At 35.5% G+C, this 25,946-nt stretch overlaps 5 protein-coding genes and 1 non-coding gene across 6 annotated transcripts; 5 read left to right on the top strand and 1 right to left on the bottom strand.

Moving 5' to 3' along the window:
* Nucleotides 1–111: 111 nt before the first annotated feature.
* TRNAM-CAU (transfer RNA methionine (anticodon CAU)) lies at nt 112–183 on the top strand. Its single transcript has one exon. It is a non-coding gene; the product is annotated as a tRNA-Met (tRNA).
* Nucleotides 184–530: 347 nt separating this feature from the next.
* ACP1 (acyl carrier protein 1) lies at nt 531–2,524 on the top strand. The gene is made up of 4 exons (XM_086246414.1): nt 531–701; nt 1,177–1,287; nt 1,642–1,764; nt 2,233–2,524. Exons 1-4 carry the CDS (start codon nt 633–635, stop codon nt 2,353–2,355), a joined length of 426 nt encoding a protein of 141 aa, XP_086102540.1. The 5' UTR covers nt 531–632; the 3' UTR covers nt 2,356–2,524.
* A 554-nt stretch (nt 2,525–3,078) lies between these two features.
* CAND2 (Protein of unknown function, transmembrane-40) lies at nt 3,079–6,243 on the bottom strand. Its single transcript, XM_086247276.1, has 6 exons — nt 5,787–6,243; nt 4,411–4,602; nt 3,879–4,041; nt 3,703–3,805; nt 3,523–3,604; nt 3,079–3,439 (listed from the first exon to the last, which is right to left on the bottom strand). The coding sequence occupies exons 1-6, from the start codon at nt 6,081–6,083 to the stop codon at nt 3,362–3,364; spliced, it is 915 nt and encodes a 304-aa protein (XP_086103402.1). The 5' UTR covers nt 6,084–6,243; the 3' UTR covers nt 3,079–3,361.
* A 2,084-nt stretch (nt 6,244–8,327) lies between these two features.
* On the top strand, nt 8,328–14,930 carry LOC147280915 (uncharacterized). Its single transcript, XM_086246434.1, has 17 exons — nt 8,328–8,636; nt 8,774–9,038; nt 9,138–9,447; nt 10,078–10,150; nt 10,337–10,378; nt 10,714–10,776; nt 11,097–11,146; nt 11,230–11,257; nt 11,731–11,844; nt 11,930–11,990; nt 12,681–12,788; nt 12,986–13,107; nt 13,320–13,389; nt 14,030–14,068; nt 14,251–14,291; nt 14,489–14,618; nt 14,812–14,930. Exons 1-17 carry the CDS (start codon nt 8,328–8,330, stop codon nt 14,928–14,930), a joined length of 1,944 nt encoding a protein of 647 aa, XP_086102560.1.
* Nucleotides 14,931–16,059: 1,129 nt separating this feature from the next.
* On the top strand, nt 16,060–18,860 carry CSD1 (copper/zinc superoxide dismutase 1). The gene is made up of 8 exons (XM_086249332.1): nt 16,060–16,193; nt 16,998–17,090; nt 17,177–17,278; nt 17,367–17,462; nt 17,716–17,747; nt 17,864–17,939; nt 18,196–18,249; nt 18,601–18,860. Exons 2-8 carry the CDS (start codon nt 17,015–17,017, stop codon nt 18,621–18,623), a joined length of 459 nt encoding a protein of 152 aa, XP_086105458.1. The 5' UTR covers nt 16,060–16,193; nt 16,998–17,014; the 3' UTR covers nt 18,624–18,860.
* A 1,839-nt stretch (nt 18,861–20,699) lies between these two features.
* Nucleotides 20,700–24,689, top strand: LOC147280913 (FRIGIDA-like protein 2). The gene is made up of 3 exons (XM_086247766.1): nt 20,700–21,652; nt 23,212–23,387; nt 23,482–24,689. The coding sequence occupies exons 1-3, from the start codon at nt 20,794–20,796 to the stop codon at nt 24,445–24,447; spliced, it is 2,001 nt and encodes a 666-aa protein (XP_086103892.1). The 5' UTR covers nt 20,700–20,793; the 3' UTR covers nt 24,448–24,689.
* The last annotated feature ends 1,257 nt before the right edge of the window (nt 24,690–25,946 follow it).

Here is a 25,946-nt window from a genome sequence, read left to right as displayed (position 1 = left end):
TTACCAACTCAAAGTTAAAAAAAAAAAATCACAAGTACATAAATTAAAATTCAGTAATACAAATATATTAGGCACATTTAAATATATCTAAAACTAAATTTATAATAACTAATCAGAGTGGCGCAGCGGAAGCGTGGTGGGCCCATAACCCACAGGTCCCAGGATCGAAACCTGGCTCTGATAAATGAGTTGTTTCTATTTTATGCCCTATTTATCTCATATTTTTTTAAAAAATAATTATCAGTAAAAAGGATCTAAAATAAACTATGGAATTTCAGCCAACCGAGTTTTAAGCCCAATAAGTCACAAGCGTTTATAGCCCAAAACCAATGACATACATGATACACCCAACAAAGCCTATTCAACCGGGTCCGGGAGAAGACCATTTTATTTTCAACTGCCACGTACTCATTCTATTTGCTTCACTCTCTCTTTCTCTCACATAGGACACGTGTCGAACAGAGAACTCATCCTTGGAATACAAATACCCACCTTGGCAATATCGAAAAAAACCAAACATCCCTATAAAAACCCACCAACCAACGACCTCTCTTTTTCACTCTCCTCGTTTTCGCCGTCTCTGTCTTCTTCTCTTCCTGTATCTGCAATCTGCTCTCTCCAGGATCCCATCAATGGCCGCCATCATAGGAGCTTCTTCGATCTCCGTCCGCTCTCGCCCTCATCAGCTTAATCAAAATCTCGTAATCCCACTTTCGATTTCACTAGTACCATCATTTCATTTCTCCTCTTTTTTCTGTAAATTATTATGTTAATATTAGTTTATTTGCTAGTAATTCTTAATTTTAGCAAGAATTATTTAATTTCGTATCATTCTATTATGTTTAATTGGTGTTTCTTGATTATATAGCTTTATTTTTTTATTGGGTTCGATATGGGAATTCTGTGATGTTACATATAATGATATTGTTGAGATTGTACAAGGATTTGGATCATTTATGTTTCTGGGTTTGGTAATCAGCTACCCATGTATTCATTCGTATTGGTTTACCTGAAATTCAGTTGGATCCTCCATAGTGGACCGTTTAGATCTTTGTAGGCGTTTTTCTTTTTGTTTTTGTGTGTGTGAAACAATGTATTGAAGTATTGAACTCTGTTTCTACGCCATCATTGATTTGAATATTTACTGAAGCATTCATGGTCGAACATGTTGAACAGGCAATTTCCAGGACTAATGGTTTCAAGTCAGTTTCACTTTCTGATTATGGAAGAAGTTCCCTTTCCTTTGGGTTGCAGCAACGTTCAGTACGGCTACGGGTTTCCTGCGCTGTATGTTTTTCTGTTCATGAAGTTTTTTTATTTGATGGTCTCGTTTTTACACTTTGATTTGCATGCACAATAAAATGGTGTTGCATTATTGTAAATATCAGAAATAGTTTCAATCTTCAAGGTTCGGTTTACCATTTAAGTATAAAAGCTTGACTTGATGTAAAACGAGTGAACTCTCTTTTGTAGGGAGGTATGCAAATATGTTTTTATATCCTAAACTGAAAAGCCTTCATAATTTGAATTTTACTAAGTCTCTACTTAAAGTAAGCCGAACGTTGTAATAACTAAAAGCATGATATCTTGATGGTCATGAAATCATGGTGACTTGTCATAATGTTAAATGTCCTTGATCAGGCCAAGCCAGAAACAGTGGAAAAGGTGTGTAAGATAGTAAGGAAGCAACTTTCATTACCAGATGACTCTGCAGTTACCAGCGAGTCAAAATTTACAGCACTTGGAGCCGATTCTCTTGATACGGTACATTCAATATTTGCTAACATGCTACTTGCACCACTTTCTTTTCCCTGAATTATTCATCTTCCTACAAGCATGGTGTTTCTCTCTGGTTGTTCACTAGGAAGGTACCACTGATTGGTCTTTAAGGCTGCACTTTGTCTGCAAGATTGCTAAATTATTTTCTTTCATCTGCATTCTCGTGGATTTCTCGTCAAGGCGAGATATCTTATATTTTGTAATTCATACTAGGGATTGAAGAGTGAAGAATTGCACTTTATTGTTGTGCTTCCAATAGCCTATATTGTCCTTATAAAAAAGATATCCTATTTTGGTATGACAAACCTTATCCTTAAGGAATGAACATTGAAAACTCTCGGGATTTTTGTGCCACCTTTAGAATTTTTATGCCTTTATTAGTGTTGGATAGAACAATTTATTATCAGTTTTATAATATGTCACTTCAGTTTATTTTTATAATGCCACTTTCAGGTTGAGATTGTGATGGGACTTGAGGAGGAATTCGGTATTAGTGTGGAAGAGGAGAGTGCCCAGAGCATTGCAACAGTTCAGGATGCTGCGGATCTTATTGAGAAGCTCATTGAGAAAAAGTGAAAACAAGGCGTAGAAGTAATGCGAACAAGAGTCAAAAATAGTATTTTCACATCCTAGCATGCTTTAGATAATTATTTGGTAGACTGGTTATGTACTCAGTCATTTTGGTGTTAAATCTGAACATGGTAGTTGTTGAGTCGTTAAATTATGAATTTATGAGTTTGTGTTTTTGTTGTCGAGCTCATTTTCTCCACTGCACCAGTGGGATTCTGATCAAATAGAGAATGACTTTACAGTTTATAATGTCTGCTGTCTTGTAATGGTGAGAAGTGGCTTATTCTCATCATAAATTTTGGTAGCATCCCAAATTTCTGTTCACATTCAAAATTTGTAAGACATCAGGCCAGTTAACTAATTGAAGTTCCACAGAAAGCTAAACAAACCAAACTGCAAGAACGCCCAAACCACAGAAACTAATCATAAGATGGCATCTGACTGCTTGTTTTAGGCTCTTAACCACTTGCAAAAGAGGATTCGAGGAATGAAAATACTGCATCTAAAGATCCGAGCTTGATTATGTGAAGGGGTGAAATAATTTACCGAGAAGGCAAAATATACTTAAAAGGTCTTGGTGGCTTTAAACTACTTTTACTTCCCACTAATTATGTCGCCCTATAATGGGAAATAAAGAGTAAGGTCCGGTTTCTTCCAACCACCGCACGGTGAATATATTAACAACCTTTGATCATTTCAATTTTGAAATCTACTCCACACTCCCAGGCATACTAAAAAATCAATGCATCAACATATTAAAACCTGCGTACTAAGGCAGTGAGTGCATACATACATTTTTCATTATTTTGCAACTGCAAATCAATAGAAGATACAACATGACATCAAACAAACGCCAAAAGAATACATTCAATTGGGGCATTTTGCTATCCAGTAAAATATTAACTTCTATATACAGTGAGTATGATAAGCAGATCATCTTGTGATTACGTTCTGGAATGCATTCCAGGAAAACCATGACCATATTCGATATGGTATTACGGTGATTACTGCATCATTCCCAATCAGCATCAAAGAAACCAGCATCTTTCATCTCTGAATAATATACATTCTCCAAATGTAAATCTTCCTCCTGTCCATCCAAAGTACAATTACCAATTAACAAAGGAAAAAAAATACAACTATCTTAAAAAGAAACACACAAAGATACAATACCTGGAAGAAGTCTGCCAGAAACGTTACATATAAAAGAGGAAGATACAAGGCATGGTAACAGACAATAGTGGCACCATATAACCTGCAAATCAAAATTTGGGAAATAGGTAAAGAGGCCCTCTAATATTTGAACAGAATATTGAAATGGAAACTTCAGATCAAAGACCAATTTAAAAATACCAGAACCCGAATCCAGCCCCATTTCCAGTTAGTCCACAAGCAAACAGTGCTAGTATGTTCAACAGAAACATGATCACGGTATACTTGTAGAATGCAGGTCTCGCTGCATAAAAGGAAAAGAGACATCCGTTTCTATCAAACAGCTATGGGATTAATGTAAGCATCAATGAAATTACCTGGTAATCTCTCTCTCCATTTGGAATGGTACATGAACAATATGAAGCCATAAACTGCAGTAAGCACTAGCCTGTGGACAACCCACAAGTCCCACTTCATCCGCTGTGCATGGTCATTGTTGTCAACAAACAATGGAATTCCAAATCCAAATAGATAGATTGCCTGGAAGAGGGACAGTATGCAATTATAGGTGCATTATGTAACATGATAAGCATCAATGTGTATTTCCAACAAATATTATGTGAGAACAATATAAGCAGGTTAAAAGAATTAGCATGTGTTCCCATTTGTGCAAAAGGTATCATATTATTTCCATTTCACATTTTGCATCTAACATGGCATAAGAATAAGCATTTGGTCCACCACATACAAGTTGAAAACTAAGAATTTTGATATATGCAACAAGCAGAGTAAGAGTGGGAATGAAAGTCCATGCTACCTCCACTGTCACATGTTAGTATTCCTGAAGTCACTGACAAGCATAGATAACTCACAAGGGTAAAAATCCATTTTGAGAAAAAATAGTGGTACCTTGAGAAGTATATCCATGCCAACAAGGATCCCTGAGACGACAAAAGTCCGTGTCAAACCTTCCAGCCCACTTGCATAATTCCCTTGGAGTAAAAATGCCAGCAAGCTTACTTCCAAAAATAGCATCCCAGAGGTTGTGAACAAAGATAAGACATTCCATGCTAGTTCTTCTCCAGAAGTGCACTCCCATGCCTGTGCCAAAAAAATGGCAATCCAACCTTATCTTAGCAAAATTGTCAGGAAATGCCTCATAAGGAGAACTTTAAACATGAAGTACGAAGCCTATTACACATTATTCACCACCTCAAATACAGCTACTAAACCAACTCAAAAGTAACAAATAACGATCACAGTTTTCAGAGACCAATTACTGTTAAAAAATTGTACAAAGCTTTTGTATGCATTCACAACTTTTTTTTACTAATGAGTAACACCTATACAAGAAGAATCGCACCATTCAGGTACTAGTTTGATACATGAACCTCAAAAAACAATCAAGAAACCTTGTGAAAACTGCAGCCTTGCATTTACTCTTGATAAATTACATGAAATATGTATAACCCAATCTTCACCATCTCAAATTGAGCCATCAAGGCCAAACCCATTAAGAAACCCAACAATGATTACATTTTTTTATATATCACTGTTTTCTTTTTCTTTTTTCTTTTTTTCTTTTTTTTAAAACCCAGTAATCCCTTACTACCAACTTTGCATAACCCTAAATTCACTGCCTCAAATAAATACCCAAACCTAATCATGAATCCCACTCGTGAACTACAACCAAATCAAGAACATGAACAACAATCACACAATCCAAAGACTAATTTAACACCACATATGCATATATTGCATAACCCAATATTGTAAATGATCTTAAGCTCAACGACTAACAATAACCAAACCTGAAGCTACAAACCCACTATTCAGCTCCTAAATCAAGAGCACAAAGGACAATCGGACTAGTTAGAATATAATTTGCCCTTAAAAGTAAAAAAGAAATCTGCATGACCAGAAATTCACCACCTTTATTTCAGCAACTAATAACCAAAGACACTGTTTTCGGATTAAAAAAAACTAATAACCAATGTTATCAGATAAAAAAAAAAAAAAAACTAATAACCAACAATGCTCGTCTAGAAAATCCAAGACAATTATTTCATTATCGCCTACAAGATTCAGTAACAGTATATTGCCTTTACAAGATTCCACCAAAAACTAATAATCCAAATTCACCAGTAGACCGAATTCGCATAACGGACTATCCAAAACCTTAAATTTTAGCTTCAACAATGCTACTATCAGCTAAAAGTTTCAAGATTATTGAAGGATAATAAGTCCATAAAGCTACCAACATTAAAAGGGAAAAAGACATGAACCTGCAAAGAGCACCAAGCAAGATTGAGCAAGCTAACAAGCCAAAGACACCCATAGTAAGCAATCATAATATAAGTCCGGCCATGTGAGAGCTTGGAAAAGCTTTTTCTTGATTGAAAGGCCAAGTACAGTACGAAGAGAAGCGAGGACAAAATCAGAGCAACATTGTGCCAAAACCCATGGCACTCACCGAGCCAGGTGTAGAATCTGGAACCCGAAACCCCTCCATCTAGGGTTGAGCCCTGGAAAACTGAAATTGGAAGCAGAGGTTGTGAGATAGCTTCTTGGAGAGCTCTCATTGTTGCATTTCAGAAAAATATAATGCTAATTTGAGTGAGTATGAGAGCGATTGGGGGGTTCGACTCGAAAACCCTAACCCTAGGATTTGGGGGTGATGGGAATGGGACTTCTATTTTGGGTTTGGTTCTGACTTCTGAGGGATGCAAGAGTCAGAAGAATGTCAGCTGGGATGGGCTTGGGCTGATATACTGATAGAGCAATTCAAGCGAATCAAGCATTCAAGCTCAAGCCCTGTTGTAAATAAATGAGGTTTTTAGTGGTCCACAGACAAATAAGTGATAAACTAGACTTAATTCATATCCAATTATATATAAAATTAGGTTCCTACAAAAAAAAAAAAGGAGGTGATATTCGCACTCCACTTTTGTACACTTGCACTTCTTTTACTATTTTTATTTTATTTATCTCTTTTATTATTTTAAATTTCAAAACTACCCTTAATGACCTATTAATTTTCCGAAACAATGTTTGCTTTATCTTCTCATGTCCTCATTCAAAATCTAATAGCAATTGCATGGAAAATTATATTTAAAATTTTGCTAATGTCAATGCTTAGTAATTCATTAATTGAATGTAGATCACTAAAAGCATGGGTGTGTAGGAAAGGTGGTAGGGCCTGATTCATTATCATTCATATTAGTGTTGGGAAATCTTGATATTGAATATTGTGGATTTTCTTCAAGTAGCCCGACCTCCATGTTAGAAGGGTCATTGAAGATCTCTTCAGGGGTAGCAAAATAGGGACCCTTGTCAAGCTTGATGCAAGAAATAAACCAATTACTCTTTGGAACGCATTAGTTATAGTGATAGTGGTGGATTAGAGGAGAAGGAGAGACGACATTGTCGCACTGATACAAGAGAAATTTGAAAGGAAGATAGATGATGCGGCACAAAAAGGGAAACGAGAACATGGGGCCAACAATGTTTCAGAAAGTCAATAGGTCATTAAGGGTAGTTTTGGAATTTAAAATAATAAAAAGTGATAAATAAAATAAAAATAGTAAAAGGAATGCAAGTGTACAAAAGTGGAGTGCGAATATCGCCTAAGAAAAATTGAATTTAGGTGAGCTCGAATTTAATTATAGATAATGGCGATTAATTATTATACATAACCATGACTTGGTTACGTGATATAACTAATTCACGTACTATAACATGCATGAATATTATTAATACCATACCCTTACATGTATAAACTCGTCATTCACAAATATGCATAATAATATTTCAATTGTGACACCTACAAAATAGAAATAGTTTTTTATCTATAGAATAAACATAAGATGCGATAAAAACATTTGATAAGTATTTGAATGCTAAATGCAGAAAAACGATTATTCGAATTTGAGATTTTTTCTACATGGAGAAATATCATTGAATATTTGAATAATTGAGTGTTTTTTTTTTTTCATAATAAACTTCAGAACTTCTAGTAATATACTAGAAAAAATGATTTTATTTTTTTAATAATTAATGGAGCTTTCACAAAAAGAAATAATAAATGGAACAAAATCTCCATGATATCCTTAATTTAATATCTATCATTATAATTATTTTAAATATAAATCTCATGTACAATAGCTGACAAAATCAGTTGGTTTGGAAACAAAAATAAAATATTTAGTACTAAAACTCAGGGGCATCTACGGTATTTCATAATCTTGAGGGGATGTTTTCTCAGAAACTAACCATTACTGGTTCAACCAAACGTGGCCTAATCAACGACAAAAGCTCCATGTTTACTCCCTCTGTGCCTTAATGTTCGGATCGTATCCCTTCAGCTTAAACTCCAGAATTCCTAAAAGGTTGAAGTTTTGATCAGTTGGGTTTCAATGACGAAAGCGAAATTTGGATAAAAGGCTGTAAAATTCACTGGGTTCATGGTCTTCTCAACATTAGAAAGTTGCAAATGAAGAAATTTTGTGAACTTCTCTTTAGAATTCTGGCTTCAGTTAATTTGGTAGGTTTGAAGTATATTGAAGTATAATGTGTTATTAGTTATTAATGAGTTTCATCGAGAATTCTTGAAGCAATCCGAGTTATCTTGTGCTACAAGTAATGGGGTTCCTCTAAGACAAGGAATTTGAGGCATTAGAACTGTAATTCCCTTTCACTGAAACAGGTTTCTTTCTGATATATAATTCCACTATTTTTTTAAGTTTTGGGTTTTTGTGCATGTAATTGGATTGTTAATTTTTTTCTGGGTGTTTTTATCAATTTTCAATGGCAGTGGGCCAGTGGAAATGGATAGAATGAGGCCGGAGTATGTGAGGCAGAAGAGCGGTACACCCGGCCCGCAGGGACCGCCAACTTCACCGATGATGTCGCCAATGCACCACCATTCGAGGTCGGGGTCGGTTGGAGTGGGAGGTGCCAAGAAAGCACTGAACACAAAAGCTGCGGCGCAAAGGCTTGCACATGTGATGGCACACAAACCCACTGATGATGATGATGATGAGGAGGAGGACGACCTTTCTTATGATATCATGTCAAGCGGCACAGGCAGCATTGGACTTGCAGGTGGAAGAGCAACGAGGCCTCGCTCTCCAATGGTAATGCCCACATATTACTTATCCTATTTGTGTTGTAGCCAAAAATATTTATTACTTTAGGTGCAAGTTAACTATGTGTTGTTTTGATCCACATATGAATGTAATGCTTACTTGAAACCCAAATGTTATTCCACTAGTCAGTTCGTACTGTTCAAGAACAGCCTCAATCTGCACGCCCAACCCCAGTAGGTCGAGTATCTTCTTCTGTCAACTTTGTGGAGCAACCATCATCGGCTCATTCAACACCAGTAGGCCGACCATATCAACCCATCATCACTAAATCCATTAACTCTGTAGAACCACCACATTCTCTTCGTCCTTCGATAACTACTAGACCATCTCAACCTACTAATTCCATTGAACAACCTGGCTCTGCTCGTTCTATATCATCCATTAGCTCTGTAGAACCACCCTATTCTGTTCGTTCTGCAATAGCTACTCGATCATCTCAGCCTACCAATTCCTTTGAACAACCTTCCTCTGCTCGTTCTACAATATCTACTCGATCATCTCAGCCTACCAATTCCTTTGAACAACCTTCCTCTGCTCGTTCTACAATATCTACTCGAACATCTCAGCCTACCAATTCTGTCGAACAACCTACCTCTGCTCGTTCTTTGTCAGCTGGCCGTCCAAACTTAGGAGCCAAGCCAATCCACATGGTACCAGCTAGTGTACCTATATCACTTAGGCCAACCTCTTCTGCAGATGCTCTGGTTGATAATAGGAGAGAGCCGGTACCTATATCAGTTAGGCCATCCGCTCCAGCGATTCTATCAGACGCTGCAGTTGATACTCGAAGAGATAAAAGGTATCAAGCTCTTTAATCTTTACTACTTTGTGAATCATCATCAATGTGTTCATTTATTTCTTTTGGTGTTTTGAGTTTTTCTTTTGTTCTTTTCTTGGGGAAGATGGGCTAGGGGGATTAATGCGGTAACTTAGAAATGCTAATGGTTTTTTTTTTTTTTTTTTTTCAATTTTGAATTATGTTATATGTTCCCCTTATTATGGCCTTTGAAGTCAATGATGCTTTGGAAAACTCAGAAATCCAAGTTTTTTCCTCTGTTAGACGTTATTACTCTTGGGAAATCACAGCAGACATCATCAATGCATGCATTCATGTGTATTTCTTTGCTAGGGAACTTAAGGGACATTGTCTGAGGTTAAACCTAGGTGGGTTTACTACCAAAGTGTTCCCAAAAGGATCATGCCTTCATGTTTCAAGGCTTTTAATAGTTTTTTTCTGTTACTCCTTTATTATATATGGATGTATAATACCGTCTTTAAAGTTTCTCCATTCTTTTCTTGTATGCTGTTTACTCATATAGTAGCTCATGTTTTGATTGATATAAATGAGTTCTATAACGTGGTTCTTTCAATTCTTTTTGACAAATATGGCTTATATATCTCATCCTTTCTAGCTCTGGTCAATTATCAGGTTGTCTTTAGATTTAGGGACTTTTAAGATGAGAGAAAGTGGGACTCAGCGTTCTTCTGCTTTACAAGATGAGGTATGTTCCATGATCTTGGTATGTATTTCCAACTTTTGGATGTTGCTGATACACCTATCTTCTTCTTTTTAATTATTTTTCAAGTTAATAGACTCAAAATATTAAATTCATACGTGAAAACTAGAAAATTGAAAAAAAAAAAAATCTAATGGAAACTCAACTAATGAGGTGTGAATTTCATTGCAGCTTGATATGCTACAGGAAGAAAATGAAAGTTTACTTGAAAAGGTGATGCCAATAAACTAAGCATTCCCTCTATAAATAATGAGAAATCTTGTAAATGTGGTTAATTGCATTTAAATTTTTATAAAACTCATGCACATAAATAAGATTTTCCAGTAATTGACTATCAGAAAGGGCTGCAATAGCTATCTCCAGCTTATCAAATTTAATATAGTGTTCTCACGTGGACATTGCTGTTGCAGCACCATTCATTAAACATAAAGATGATGTGCATTTTGGGAAATATGAGAGTGGTCCATTGGTGTAAATGTAATTTTGATAATTTGCTAGAGTTATCATATATTCTTTTTGGCACTCCATTGTGATATGTGCTTCCCCAGCTTCGACTTGCAGAAGAGAGGTCCAAGGAAACAGAGGCAAGAGCTCGGCAGCTCGAGCAACAGGTAATGTTTTAAATATATATAAAGACAGGCTAGACAGCAATTAATTGGATGTGTCTATGATTGTATCAAATGTTATGCATTCCACTCTCTTTGTTTGTTAGACTGGTAAAATCATGTCATCTGTTCAGGCGTTTAGAATAGATAAGTGCCATGGACTTATTAATTATCAAATTTATTGGTTCATTTGCTGCTCATTTCATGGTGTATAGTTGATTTCAGCATGATCTCTTATATGATGATGTGCTGGACAATGCAGATGTTTGGAAATGTTTATTGCACATACAGTAGTCGTATCTTACTGTTTGTATGTTCTCCTTTAGGTTACTGCTCTTGGAGAAGGTGTAACTTTGGAAGCCCGCCTTATAAGCAGGCAAGCTTCAAAGGTTTCATGGATTTGTATGCCAGTTTGATTATTTCTAGAATGCTAATTTTTATGTTTGTTTTACTCTTCAGAAAGGAGGCTGCACTGCAGCAAAGGGAGGTGTGTGTTTCAAGATATCATTCATATAATTAACTGAACTTCATATGCATACACAGTATGGCCTTTTCTTTGTGTATGTGTAACACATGTTTACTAAATTTATTAAGATTAATTTCTGCATATATGTGTTTGAAATGCCCTGATTTTCACTTGTTATTATACTTTTGTGGATGTAAGAAACATTATTGGGGTTTGCAGCTGACAATAGAAACATTATATGTGTTTAGGCATGTAAGAAACATTATCGGGGTTTGCAGCTGACAATAGATATTTATACAGTTGCTTTGTTTGAGCGCCTACACTGCATGTCGGAAATAGATTATTAGATCTATTTAGTAGTCAAATGATTGCTGTCTCTCATGGTTTGTTGGTTACAAGTGCATTATACATTAGATATCTTCATTCTTTATCTGGTCTAATTCAAGTTGATTAAAACATGACCTGAGTTATTATTTGAACACATTTCCTCACAGGCTGCTTTGAGAGTGGCTGCACAAACTCATGGTGGTAGAAATGATGAAGCTGAGAGCGAACTTAAATCACTTCGGTTTATGGCTCAGAGAATGATACTGACTAGTGAAGAGATGGTTTGTGTTCAATTTTTTGGCTCATATTGTTAGTTGTTTCTTTTCCCTATTTTTTTACGCGATTTTCAGTTCTTTTTTATCTTAGGAGGAGGTGGTTTTGAAGAGATCTTGGCTTGCTCGATACTGGAGTTTATGTGTTGAACATGGTAAATTCATTTCAGTTTTTAATTTATACGGTAAAGTCATTAATTCCATGCTTTTGTGTTGTCTAAATGTGAATTTTTCACTTCTTGTGGACTGTTGGTTCACTTTCATTGCACTCCCTTTTATTAATAAAATCTTTATATTTCCTATCAAAATAAAAAATGTGAAAAATTTCACATGAGGTGAATTATATAATCTCAGATCACAACATCTGAAATCAAGACCTAATCCAACCCTTTTATGTTATGATCCAAGTCCAGGGGCCATATGTATAGTTAGTTACCTATCTTCAACTCAGGCTCAGGACTTGATGGACTCAATTATGCTGAATTGTACATCTCTGATGGCCCTAAGAGCAAAGTTGTGATTCCTATGAAGTTCTATATACTTGAAGTCACACGAGATGTAGTTTTGTGCATACTCAGGGTGACCAGAATCAAACTTCCTACCTGTTGAAAGGTTCTTAAAACATGGAAATTCAAATCCTCTAACGAGTCATCAATATAGGAATCTTTTGGTGAAATATTTATTCTGTTGTTCAACTGAAGGTCTTTCTAACATTAACGGCTTAGGAGTGATTGGACGATCATAGAGTTGCTTTTTCTGTCCTCTGTGTATGAATGGGTAAAACTGCAAAACACATTTCGCATTCAACCATCATGGTTGTAATGGGAAGTACAATATTTTGGCAGGCATTCATGCTGAGATAGCTACAGCAAGATATGAATTCTGGTCAGCTCTTGCTCCTCTTCCTGTTGAAGCTGTATTAGCAGCTGGAGAGAAAGCTAAGAAGGATTTAGGTAGGTTGAGTGCTTCAATCTTTATTGGTTGTTCTGGATGTTTGCTTGTTTACCTTCTCTATTTGAAAGATGATAATGGATTTTTCAATGTTTTTTATTGAATTTTTTACCAACCATTAATCTCTCAGTATCTTTTACCTAAACCTCTAGTGCCTCAGTATTACTCTTTATCTTTCTTTAATTTCGGTTATGATCAGAAAACAATGAGTTAGATGAAAGAGAAGATAGTCCACGAGATTTGAATGATCTCTCAGGAGAGCGAAACATTGAGAGCATGCTTTTAGTGGAGAAAGGTCTGCATGAGCTAGCTTGGTTGAAGGTTTTCTCTCGATTCTATGGTTGAAATTTTGCACATGTATACTTTTATGAATATTATCTGTCTTCTCAATCAATGTCATTACACATTGAGCTGGGGCCTGGGGTGTCTTGGCAAGATTCCCAACTGAGGACTGAACAAGTAAACCTGTTTTAATTGCTATTTGAAGTAGCCATTCCTCGCAATGACTAGTTTTTAGTGTAATTATCTCAAAGGTAGAGGATGCAGTGGCGCTTATGCTGGCTCAACATCGACACCACAGCTCAACGAAGTCTGGTTTATCAGGTGAATGATTCTCAATTTACAATTGAGTAATTCATTGTAATCAAACCATGTGTGTATATGCATTGTGTACTAAAGACCATTATAATTGACATTAGGTGTGTGCAGAAATTGAACCAAAATGATCAACCGAACCAATCCAAACAGAGTTGTGTCCCCTCCAGTTTTGTTAAGAATAGTTGGATTGGTTGAAATTTCCAAAAATTTTAAGTGTGATCTGTTCATATTTGATTTCAGGATTCAGAATTTCCAAACATTTGAAGTGATCTTGAGTTTGGACCATTAATTACATATCTATAGAAGTACAATTTTCATCATCAGAATTCTATATTGTGTCATTATAATATGTTTATTGTTAACTAAAAAAAATTGAATTTAACCCAAGAAATGGATTTTCCTCTATTTTTTATCCATGTTCCCCATGATATATTGATTATTTTCTGTCTCACCTGCTTGTTTCATATGAGGCTCAATTGAAAGCTAAGTTTTTATACACCAAAAAGAAGAAATTAATGTGTCGACTCCCCGACTTCTTAAACTGTTACTGATTACCAAATGAGATATGAATTTCTGTTTTTGTTAATTAACTGAATAATCTTAATAGTCGTCTGACAACTTTTTTCCTCCTTCATCATGGCTGTAGATTTGAAGCTACCAACTGAGGGACTATTTGAAGCATTTGGTAAGATTATCATATAAGCATGATTTAATTATTGTAACTTTGTTTTACTTGCAGTTTATAGATATCTACATTTTCTACATGAATTTTCTTTTTACAGTTTTTAAAAGATAGTTGATATATCATGTACACTAGCTATCCCACTTAATATATGATATAAGAAGTGCCAATGTGTTTGATTTCAGAATTAAGCAAAGAGGAGACTGACGATGTGCTTTTTAAGCAGGTATTTTATGAATTATGACACCTTTTGCTTTCTTATCTCCATTGAAACAAATATATGTGTGAAGAACGCCATTGTAATATTATAGAAACTTTTAGATAGGAGGGCCTGCAATGTTGGTTATTGGGGGAAAAAGAAACATATATTGTTGAGTGATTCCAAATATATAGTTTAGATGGAGTCACTTATAGTTCTTGTAGGCTTGGCTTGCATATTTCTGGAGAAGAGCCAAAATGCATGGGCTGGAACCAGACATAGCAGATGAACGTTTGCAATTCTGGGTCAACCGAAGCTCCAAGTCACCGGCTACTTCACATGATGCAGTTGATGGTGCTCTCTCTCTCTCTCTCTCTCTCTCTCTCTCTCTCTCTCTCTCTCATACAAAAAAAGTCAGTGAATGGTGAATCAATGTTAAAACCTGCACCATTTGCCAAAGACTGAAACTGGTGATCTTCGGTTTTTCTCTTTTTAACATGATAATATGGTATCAGCTTAATTTGATATGGTTGGTTCCAATTTACAGTTGAACGTGGCATGGTGGAGCTGAGGAAGTTGGGCATTGAAACCCAATTATGGAAAGAATCTCGCAGGTGGTTTGAGAATGATTCTATGCATAGAACGCCAAGTCTGTCTGACTTCTGATGGAAAGTTGGGTTTGAATATTGATTGATAATCACAAGAAATGAACTTTGGAACCTCTTCTTCTTCTTCTTCTTCTTCTTCTTGGTGTTTCGTTCAATAACTCATCGAGTGTGGCTTAGTTAGGCTGCATCTTGTGAGCAACATATCAATGTTTAACCATATTAATATACCCTTTAAATGTAAAAGAGGTCTTCAAGGAAACACCAAACTAAATGATTAGATTCATTTGTGTACAAGTTTTCTAGTGTAGAAGATGACAAGACGTAACTGTTATCAATCTTACTGTATTTTTTTCCATTTTCCCATCTTTCTTTCTCAGTTGAGACTTGGATATTTTGTGTGTAAATGTACGCACTAGCGGCTAGTGTTCGTGTAATTGTGATAATTTATTTCTTTAGTTAACTAAAATTTGTTTCTTTTTTAATTCGGACTGGGTTATAATTTCTTTATTTTTCAGTTTGGGCTGGACCACAGCCTAGTGAGGCCTATATATAAGGCTCCATGCTTGGGTATGTGCCACTAGTGTTCCATGCACATATGCGTAGACCGTAAAAGTGTGGTTCCACGTATATAAGATATGATACTTATATGAACACTTGTAAACTCATAAATGCTTACCTCTCTTTCACATGGAAGACATCCAAAATATTATGTATTCTAAGAGACATTATTGTCCCGTACAAATTTGAGAGGGACATAGTGTTCCAGGCACATATGTGTAGACTGTAAAAGTGTGGTTCCATGTAGATAAGATATGATATTTATATGAACACTCGTGAACTCATAAATGCTTACCTCTCTTTCACATGGAAGACATCCAAAATATTATGTATTCTAAGAGACATTATTGTCCCTCTCAAATTTGTACCAAATAATGTGACATGAATCACAAATACTAATTTGAGATCTGTAGCAAGTAATCTTCCCACCATCATTGTCAATGTTATTCTTATCGTTTTATTGTCACTTTGCTTATCTTAAAAAAAAGTGGAAAGGAAAAATTCATTAGTTTGGGCTTGAACTTCAAGCCTGCATGACTCTCAGTCCACTTCAAACTAAGCCCAGCCCACTAAAGTACTGTGAATTCCCCATCTTACCCCAAATTGGGTAGGTGATGGTAAACTCTAGAAGGACGACTGGCTTGAGTCGGTAGTCGCACACTAGTTGTTTAAAAAAGAGTGAAGCATAGAATATCTGCACCTGATTCAGATTGTTCGATCGCCACTCTGCTCTCTTCTTTCTCTATCTAAGGGGTGGACTGAGGTATAGCTCGATTCTTTGGTAGCTTCAAATTTTTTTGAACAAAAAAATTACATTTTTGTGATATGGGTATGATTCTTTGATATGAGTGTGATAATAATAGCTCCTTTCAATTTTTAATTACTTATTCTTGCAATTCTAGTTTGACTTTCATATGATCTGCCTTTTATTCTTCATAATACACCAATTTTTTTTTTCATTTTCTTGTTTTTTTTTCTTCTTAGAGTTAGGGTATCTGAGCTTAATTTCTTGCTTAGTACTTAGATAGTTAGATTTATCATTTAGGGTTTTTATTCTTTGTCTATGTGTTTGTGAGTTCCGTGACTATTCCCAGATGTCATCAGTTCTAGCTCAAGGTGAGCTGGATACTGGTTGCTGGTTGCTGGTTTTTGTTTTATTTTTTTATTTTTTATTTTATTTTTTGAAATTTTCGGTGTGATTATATACTTTCATAGTAATATTCTTCTTCTGATGCTGAGAAATTTGAGGAAATATCTCGAAATTGAAATGGGTATTTAATTAAATTCTTGGTTGCATCTGCTTACTGTTTGGAGTGCGAATGCAACTAAAACTGGAGTGAATAGAGCACTTCATAACTCATCTTAATGACTTTTTTTTTTTTTTTTTTTAATTTAAATCTAATTGAAAGCGAAAAGCATTAGGACTAAAATGTGTTTGTGGGGACAGAGATTATGATGAATTGAACATGTCACTTTTTTAAGTCATTTGCGTAACTTTCCAAAAGTTCTGCTCCATTCCTTTTAATCAGATCTTCCTTGTTCTTTATCTAATAACTGTTTTGTTTAGATCACGTTGAACCAACCATGGTGAAGGCCGTTGCTGTTCTTGGCTCCAGTGAGAGTGTTTGTGGAACTATCAACTTCACCCAGGAGGGAGATGGTATCTTCAATGCTAATTTATTTTTCATGGGATGGATATTTCTATTATACTGTTCAAATTGTTTATTATTATTTTTTATTTTTCAGGCCCAACTACTGTGATTGGAAATATTTCTGGCCTCAAGCCTGGGCTTCACGGTTTCCATGTCCATGCTCTTGGGGACACAACAAACGGTTGCTTGTCAACTGGTATGGATTATTGACCAAAACTTGTTTTCCTTTATGATCTGATGCAGTTGTTTTCTTTGTGTTGTATCTAATAATCAATGTATTGTAGGACCACACTTCAATCCCTCTGGCAAAGAGCATGGTGCCCCTGAAGATGAGATTCGTCATGCTGGTGATCTTGGAAATATCACTGTGGGGGATGATGGTAATATTGTTTTGTTCTTTATCTGTTTCTTAATTGCTTCAATGCCCTTTTTGTTGTTTATCGACAGTGTTATGGTCATCAAATTCAATTAGTCTTCTTTGTTGTGGTTTTATACCTTTTTCTCTTTTTATTACTCTTCATGGGAGGCATGCTTCTTGTTAGTTACACTGATAGGAGGCCTCAACTTCAATCTACATCTAGTGTGTTTGATACTTTCTGGGTGCTGGCAATTTAATATGTTTGTTTGCTTCAGGAACTGCTACCTTCACACTTGTTGACAAACAGGTTTGAGATTGACCTCCCTGTTTATGTTTAGTTTACATTGTTTGTAGAACTGTTATACTCAGCCCCTCCTTTGAATTTCATTTCCTTTTTTCTAAAGGTCACATTATTGTTTGCAGATTCCTCTCACTGGACCACACTCTATCATTGGTAGGGCGGTTGTTGTCCATGGAGACCCCGATGACCTGGGCAAGGGTAATTTTTATATGTTTTACTCATTTAAACTCAGCCTCTCTCTCTTTCTTTCAACTGGTTCCATCTTATAGTAATTAGCAGAGTGAGCTAGTCAGTGCGATGGTGGCTCAAAATTTCTCACAGTTACGAATAGTTTTAGTCTTCTTACCATTCAAATTTGTATAAAATAGTTGCTGGTGATATTTCTCTACTTATTTTGCATTGATCTGGCATCCCATACCCCATCTAATCCAATCTTCAATGTTTTTGTACGCAGGTGGACATGAGCTTAGCAAATCCACTGGAAATGCTGGTGGCAGGGTAGCTTGTGGTAAGCTAATTGGCTTAACTGCATTTAACAAAATCCTTATGTTACAGTAGTTGTCATATAATTTGAACTATTCTTGTTGTAAGATTGTATTAAGGTATTTTCAACATCTATGGAAATTGACAATGATCCATACAAGTACATATGTTGACTGCTTGCAAAATCATGGTTCCTCTTGGTCTCCAATCCAAATGAGGATGGAAACTAAAATTGTATTGATTCCATGTTGTTTATTTATGCACCCTTTATTTTGTGTTCATCTGTTTGATATCTATCTATGTTGCGTAGTATTTATATTGTCTCAGTCCTGTCTACATGCTTCTAATTATGTTCTATTGTTCTATGTTTGTGCAGGTATTATTGGTCTGCAAGGATGAACTTGACCACTAAGCAAAACGCATGCAATTCAGTTGCATGTATAAGTTTCTATGAAGCTTGAGAAAATTGAGTATAGAACCTTTTTGAATATCTGAATAAGAAAATACATTTGTCTGTATGTAGCTTGACCTGTTGCCTTTCCAAGTGTATTCTGTGGTTCTGTTCGACAGTAATTTTGTTGTGTTGATGCCATTGCTAGGATGATTCTCTTTAAATAATGTTCTTGCTTTGGTTCCCCTCTCTCTCTCTCTCTCTCTCTCTGCATCAATATAAAATTAGATTTCTCAAAAAAAAAAAAAAACTAATATTAAGGCCTTGAATGATAGAGCTAATGTGCAGATATAATTATAAATGTAGAATTGGTATTTCGCAGATGTTCTCTATTGAGTTTTATTAAAGTTGAATCCTGCAAAATGCATTGACTGAAAATCATAGGATTTATAGAGGTGCTTGTGGGTTTGGGCATGTGTGTTTGTGTATCTTTCTCACTATTGTTTGCTGGTTCAAACTTCAAACGATAGGAGATTGTAGATGGTGCAGGAGACACAGCATAAACTGAAGATGATTGTTCCCCCAATAGTTGATTAATTTTATTGAGCTAAGATCAATGAAAATTATCCGGTACTTTCTTTTAGTGCTGTTTTCCTAGTGTTTTAATGACAAAAATAATTTATTAAAGTAGCTATCATTAGCTGCTAAAGTATTCACACAATGTCGTTAAACAAATTAGTTGCATTTTTGTGTTCTTGCAAATCCACTTGAAATATTAAAAGAAAATCAAGGCTGCACCACTAATTTAAGATCAAGATTTAGAATTAAAAAAATTAAGATTTAGAGGCATTTTTGAAATATTGGTGGATAAACTGAATAATACCAATTTTTCTTTAAAATTAATCAAGTAGGAAAAAGTGAAAAACCTTTGGTAAGCTTAATAGTACCATTAATTTATTAATAATAATAATTTTTTTGGTACAAATTAATAATTATAAGGGAAACTTAGAGTTTAATTCATTTTATGAGTGTTTTCTAAACTAAGACCGGTAGTGATTTAGAGTTTTTAATTAAGTCTTTTTATTTTTCTTCTTTGACGGCTTTATGTTAGATTTTAACTCCAAGATTTTGGGTTCCGTCCAAAATTTCAGAGTTAAAACCTTGCAGCCTTTACAAAGTCCACTCTACACCCTAGGAGGGGAAATACCCTTCAAATCTGGGAAGGACTTTATTATGAATTGAAAGGATTTTATTCTAATTAAAAAGACTTTATTATGAATTAAAAAGATTTTTTTATAAATTATTATGAATTAAAAGGATTTTCTTATAAATTTTAAAATACCCCCGATCTCGATCTAAAAATTATTTTAGAAAATTAGGATTAAATACCAAATATCATTAGTTTTTCAGTAAAGCAGCAAGACACTAATTTGTTTTAGTTTAGGTACTAACTTAGAGTAAGACATTTTGGATTAGATTACAAATCAGTTTGTTATATAGTTGTGATTGTCGAACAGTCACAGTTGTGATTGAACTGTGACTGTTTCAAATTTATAAAAATTCAAAATTTTTAAAAGTTTAATATTTTTTATTTAGGCTTGGGGGATAAAGTCATATAATTCAAAGACTAAACATTAAAGTTTAAGCCTTGCAAATATTGAAAAAACAACAAATCAATAAAAAAAGTTATAACTGTTAGACAATCACAGTTCGATATAACTATGTTTTTTAAAATTGGTACCTAAATTGAAATTTAGTACCTAAAGTAAAATAACATAAATATTTTGATAGTTAAAATGAAAAAACATTATAATTTGGTACCTAAAATCAATGGACCTAAATTATTTTTCTAAAGTACCTAAACCTAATTATCTCTAATTATAATTAATGTTATGGGCTAGTGGCTACACATCCTTTTTTTGGGCTACACATCTTCGATCCATCCACATATATTTTTTGATTAATTAATAGGAAAATATAAAAACTTTAATTACTTCATAATAATAAACGTTAATATTATTCATTAATAAGAAGGACAAACTTTTTTCTTTTTCTGTTAAAGAACAATGAATAGACCAAATTGGTTGACACTCCCCCATTCCACCCGAAATCCAATCCAAATTTTCCGGGCTCGATTATTGAAACCAGATTACAATCTGCTCCGTTCTCCACTAAGCGATGTCCACCACCATAGACAAACTCTCAGGGGACCTTCATATGAGTCCAGAGCTCCGCAAAGCCTTCAGCCTCCTCAAGACCCATGTCTCCAAAGTCGCCAATTTCACCCTCCAATGGCAGGACCTTGAGGAACACTTCCTCTCCATCGACCACTGTATCCAATCAAAACTCGACCAAATCCAACAGCAACCACAAGCGGAAGTGACCCATGTCACTCCCACTCTACAATCACAACCCAGTACCAAAGAAACCCAATTGAATTGCCAACCCAATTCTAAAGAAACCCAATTCAATTCGAAGGAAACCCAATTCACTGCCACCCTCCAATCCTTGAAAACCCAAGTAAAAAAGGAAGAGTCTTTGCCGAATTGCAATGGTGTTCCAATACATGATGGGAAGGCATTGCTGTTGTATTTGAATGAGCATTTGAAAGAAAGGGAATCGATGCGTGACCTTATTGCAAATGCGCTTAAGGCTTCGGTGGACTCTGCGAAGCTAGTGCTTGAGGCAATAAGATGGTTTTTTCCACCGGAGTCGTATAAGGAAGATATGGACTTTGAGCTCACTGTTGTTAGGAGAAGTTGTGTGCTTTTGTTAGAGGAGCTGAAGAAAGTGAGACCTTTGATTAGACCTGAAATTAGCAAAGAGGCAAAGAAGCTTGCGTTGGATTGGAAGGCAAAGGTGAAAATTGAAACGACGAACTCTTTGGAGGTTTGGGGTTTTTTGCAGCTTTTGGGTGCTTTTGGTTTGGTTGGTGAGTTTGATAGCGATGAGGTTTTGAAGTTTGTTGGTTGCGTAGCGGAGCATAAACAGGCACCGGAGTTGTTTAGGTCTCTTGGTTTCGCCAATAAAGCCTCTGGTGAGTTTTGGGAACCGTTCTTACTGTTCTTGTTTTTTTGTTTTTTTCTCTTCTTCATTTTGCACTTTGTGTATAGTTTGATTTTGCTGTTGATTATTTGTAGTATTTTCTACTCGAATATCTGATCATTATACTGGAAATTGGAAATTGTAAATTGTGTGGCACTGTTCTGCAAACAAAAGTATATAAATCTTTGGGGACGTCTGGTTAGTTTGAGTGCACCTTTCTAAACAAATTTATATAAATATTTGATACAACAAGTGTCACCATGTAAGCTCAGATAGTCTGATGTGATAATGCTTCATTCATTAGAGGATTATTTTAAAGAGGACGGTTCCTTATTTGATCACCCCACGATCCAGCATGGCCTGCCCATGAGACATGCTAGTACTAGTAGCAATGGTAGTTCTAGTTACCAAGATGACATCTTTTGTGGCTGAATGGGTTGCTATGAGATTCAGACTTTTATTACCTTTTGGGATCATGATTACAAATCTATACCTTTTTAGTTCTGTCTCTTTTATTTTATGTTCTCCGTTTATCCTTTCCTTATTTTTCTTTTGTTGGGGGGGGGAATTGGTCTTAAACAATTTTTTTCATGATTATGGTGTTCTGTGAGATGGATATATTTGTCTCTCTCCTGTTCCTTTCTTTTTCCTTCTTTGTTTTCTGTAGTTGTTGGTTTCGCTTAAGGAGTCGTAGACCGTGTGAACCATTGAAGAGTACTATAATAAACTTCAGATAGTTATCAATAATGTAATGAGAAATTAGTCATAACAAAAATGAGATGTTAGGAAAATATAAAATGATCTTTTATGATTTATAGTTTCATTCTAAATGTCAATGATAATCTGTGCTCCTAGAATTCAACTGAAGGTTGCTTCAATTGGCTGGCACATGCTTTATTTTGTTGAAAATTTTGAACAAAAGGTACACAACTTATTTCTGTTGAAAAATTGGGTTCTTATAACCTTGAAATGACACTTAACTGGACATAAACTGGAGTTACGACCCCAATTATAGCATGATATGTTGGTTTTTTGAATGATATATATAGTTTGTCATTTGCAATAGTCTGCTCTATTTCTATGGCAGCAGCAACATTTTTGTGGAATTATTACATCGAACAAATGGAGCCTTGGTATAAGTTGGAAAAATATTTCAGAAGTTTTTTAGAGATATGCAACAGATACTTATTATAAAAAAAAAAAGCAACAGATACTATGCATTCTTGTAGTTTCTGACAAGTCTTTGAGAAGTGATCAGGTAAATGGATACTGGTTCCCTTGATAATTTTAGCAGAAATTCTGCTTATGGGAAGAAAGTTCGTCGTTCTTACGCTCTTGTTATTGTGATTGTCTTCTGTTACATATGCTGTTAGAATTTCTCCTGATAAATTGTGATTTTGCATTTCATCAATGTTTGTGTTTATCTTCATCATTTCAGATGCCAATGTGACTGATTTTATTTATAAGACGCCCTTGAACTAAGTTTTTTTTTTTCCCCTCTATCTCTTTTTGTGTACTCTGCTAAACCTGAAAATTTGTTTTGTGCCGCAGATTTTATCGAAAAACTTGTATCAGAGGATAAGCGACTTGATGCTATTAGATTCATACATGCATTTCAACAGCTTGAAAAGTTCCCTCCTGTACCCCTGCTTAGAGCACATTTGGAGTTTGCCAAGAAGGACGTGAGGATGAGTTACAAGAGGGGGCAAGATCCTCTTAAAGCACAGGTATAGGTGATGTTTATTTTGCCTCATCAACCCGCCTTAGACTCAGGTCAAACAGCCATCTCTTATATACTGCATTTTATTAAATCCCTTGCAGGATGAGACCACAGACAAAGAAATAGTTTCTCTAAGAGGCATAATAAGATGCATTGAAAACTACAAACTTGAAGTTGAACCACAACATTCTCCTGAGAACCTCAGAAAATGCATCAACCAGCTGAAAAGGCAGAGAAAAGAGAGGAAAGCAACATTAACAGCTCCTGGCCCTGAGGCTCAGGTGCACAACGTAAGTGGAAAGAAACGTACTGCCTCTGATTTTAAGGCTCAACAAAATAAGCAGAGCAGAAATAAGCAACGCCGGACAGCTCCATCTTCAGCTGCTCAAAATGCTTCTTTCAGAGCACCAGCCACAGTACACTTAATACAGCCATCTTATCTTCGGCCAGTAGACTTGTTTGAGAGTCGAGGTGCAGATTACTTTCAACCATCAGATGGAATGCGTGGGCAAGCAGCAACTGCTCACAATACTTCTTATGGCACCATTTCCCCCTTTAACTCACTGCGAGCATCTCAACATCAGCACACAGGCTCATTCACAGGTCAAGGTGCAGAGTACCCTGCTGGATACTATGATTCGGCACATTCCATTCCCGATACTCATAATAGCTTAGCAGCTGGGCGCTATGGTTTGTTTGGTTCCTCTCCTGTTACCCATACCCGGCACATGAGCTTGACGGGGGCAGGAGCCTATGGATTGACAGGTTCATCTCTTGTTACCCTACATATGAACTCAACAATTGCATCGTATGGATTGGGGGGCAGTACTTCTGCAACCTCACATATGAGCCCATTAACCAGGCGATATGGGACAAGTTTGGCTGCAAATGGGAGGACTGATTCTCCACCCGTGCGCATTACTAATGCTAGCCCAAGTAGTTCCATCCCTCCTGTCTCTGGGGATCCACTGAGGATACCTAATTACAATGATAGGCCAGTGTCTTCCAGTAGTGGCTATAGCATGCTGTCTCAGTCTCAATGTCCGCCATCAATTTATCACATTTAGCTCAATTCTTTACTTCTGTATATTTTTCAAAAGAAAAATACTTATTTGTAATTGAAGATAGTAACCAACATCTGTTTTATGGGTGTGCGGTTTATGTTTTACAATGCTGTCTTATGAATAATCTCATTTTGCTCACTTTTTACCCTTGTAGAAGATGAGAAAACAATGAGAATTTGGATGTTTAATTCCCCATCTTCAATAATATACAAAAAGCAAGCACAAAACAGAATATTTACGTGGAACACCTAGGCTTTTATGATGTATTGATGGTTGATTTGTGTTGAAATAATTGTGGCTCTTGCCCAACCAATACAGGAATTTTGGTACTTATATCATGGATTGTGTCTAGTAATCTGCCAATAATAAATTATGTGTCTGTGTACAGCCTATACAATCCTTAACAATTCATGAAATCCATGATTCATGTTGGAAGGCCTGAATATGATGAACACATAATTATGGATTGAAAGATAATGAGTTTATCACATCCTCTAATCGAAATGATTTTATCTCCACTTAATTATCTGTTTTTTTTTTCTGCTACATTTATCTCTCTTAAGGTGCATTTAACCCCTTTTCAAATTGCGATACAAACTTTGAGACAAGCCACAAAAGTGGCGTCCTTCACTCATCTATCTCAATTTTTCATCTTTCATTTGAATGCCTTATTTTAGAGAGTAATAGTTGCAAAATAGTGGACTTCCAATCCAAGACTTGTTAACTAGTTCGCAGCCAAGTCTTGAGGGAGAGACTTTTTGGTGCATGATTTATATACATGTTGGTTGGACACGGATAACTATACCCATACATGATTTATAGTCTGAACGGATTGCAAGTACCAGAGATTTATAGCTTGATTCATTCAGACTGATTGTAATTAGCTTAATTGATTAGCCTTGTAATTCCTATATATACCTCCAATTGGAGAATAAGATCATCCAAACAAGAAAAATCAATTAAGACTAACTTTAATTTACATACATGTGAATGAGTTATAAACTTATAACCAAAAAGCTTTGGATATATGGTTATTATTTTAAGGTGTAAACACTATGGCCTCGGTTTATGCAGAATTAGATTGAATATGTTTAAAAATGCTATATTCAGAAGAAGATAAAAAAAAATGAATTCGTCATAAAAGGAGAGATAAATTTCCCCTTATGGCTTATGGTTCTCGAATTTAATTTTCTTAATTTTTTGTTTTTTTGAGAAGCATTATAGCAAAGGTCCTGAAACTTTACTTCGAGTATCATTCTGGTTTACCAACTTGTTTTTGGAATTATATAGTCCACAAACTTTCATTTGTGTATCACTTTAGTCTATTCCGTTAATTTCATCCATATTTTTTTTATCAATTTGATTCATGTATATCACGTTGGGGAAAAAAATAGGGGGTGAGTTACTACTTTTATATTTCAAAAGTGACTCACATGCTTGACACATGACTAAAATTGACGGAAAAAGTTGATGGAATTGACGGAATGAACTTAAGTGATACA

The sequence above is a fragment of the Dryas octopetala genome, chromosome 6 (genome assembly GCF_963921425.1).
Source record: "Dryas octopetala chromosome 6, drDryOcto1.1, whole genome shotgun sequence".
In the NCBI taxonomy this organism is placed as follows: Eukaryota; Viridiplantae; Streptophyta; class Magnoliopsida; order Rosales; family Rosaceae; genus Dryas; species Dryas octopetala.
The sequence above is the reverse complement of the archived record's forward strand: the minus strand, read 5'-3'. Positions and strand labels throughout refer to the sequence as shown.

Excerpts from the sequence above, each read along its gene's own strand:
- CAND2 (XM_086247276.1), bottom strand. The coding sequence starts at position 6,083 with ATGAGAGCTCTCCAAGAAGCTATCTCACAACCTCTGCTTCCAATTTCA. Across the intron at positions 4,042-4,410 it reads GCATGGATATACTTCTCAAG|GCAATCTATCTATTTGGATT; the intron begins GTACCACTATTT and ends TCCCTCTTCCAG. Across the intron at positions 3,440-3,522 it reads TTCTGGCAGACTTCTTCCAG|GAGGAAGATTTACATTTGGA; the intron begins GTATTGTATCTT and ends TTGGATGGACAG.
- CSD1 (XM_086249332.1), top strand. The coding sequence starts at position 17,015 with ATGGTGAAGGCCGTTGCTGTTCTTGGCTCCAGTGAGAGTGTTTGTGGA. Across the intron at positions 17,748-17,863 it reads TCACACTTGTTGACAAACAG|ATTCCTCTCACTGGACCACA; the intron begins GTTTGAGATTGA and ends TATTGTTTGCAG. Across the intron at positions 18,250-18,600 it reads TGGTGGCAGGGTAGCTTGTG|GTATTATTGGTCTGCAAGGA; the intron begins GTAAGCTAATTG and ends ATGTTTGTGCAG.
- LOC147280915 (XM_086246434.1), top strand. The coding sequence starts at position 8,328 with ATGGATAGAATGAGGCCGGAGTATGTGAGGCAGAAGAGCGGTACACCC. Across the intron at positions 10,777-11,096 it reads CTCGGCAGCTCGAGCAACAG|GTTACTGCTCTTGGAGAAGG; the intron begins GTAATGTTTTAA and ends GTTCTCCTTTAG. Across the intron at positions 13,108-13,319 it reads ATGAGCTAGCTTGGTTGAAG|GTAGAGGATGCAGTGGCGCT; the intron begins GTTTTCTCTCGA and ends ATTATCTCAAAG.
- ACP1 (XM_086246414.1), top strand. The coding sequence starts at position 633 with ATGGCCGCCATCATAGGAGCTTCTTCGATCTCCGTCCGCTCTCGCCCT. Across the intron at positions 702-1,176 it reads ATCAGCTTAATCAAAATCTC|GCAATTTCCAGGACTAATGG; the intron begins GTAATCCCACTT and ends CATGTTGAACAG. Across the intron at positions 1,765-2,232 it reads GAGCCGATTCTCTTGATACG|GTTGAGATTGTGATGGGACT; the intron begins GTACATTCAATA and ends TGCCACTTTCAG.
- LOC147280913 (XM_086247766.1), top strand. The coding sequence starts at position 20,794 with ATGTCCACCACCATAGACAAACTCTCAGGGGACCTTCATATGAGTCCA. Across the intron at positions 21,653-23,211 it reads TTTCGCCAATAAAGCCTCTG|ATTTTATCGAAAAACTTGTA; the intron begins GTGAGTTTTGGG and ends TTTGTGCCGCAG. Across the intron at positions 23,388-23,481 it reads AAGATCCTCTTAAAGCACAG|GATGAGACCACAGACAAAGA; the intron begins GTATAGGTGATG and ends AATCCCTTGCAG.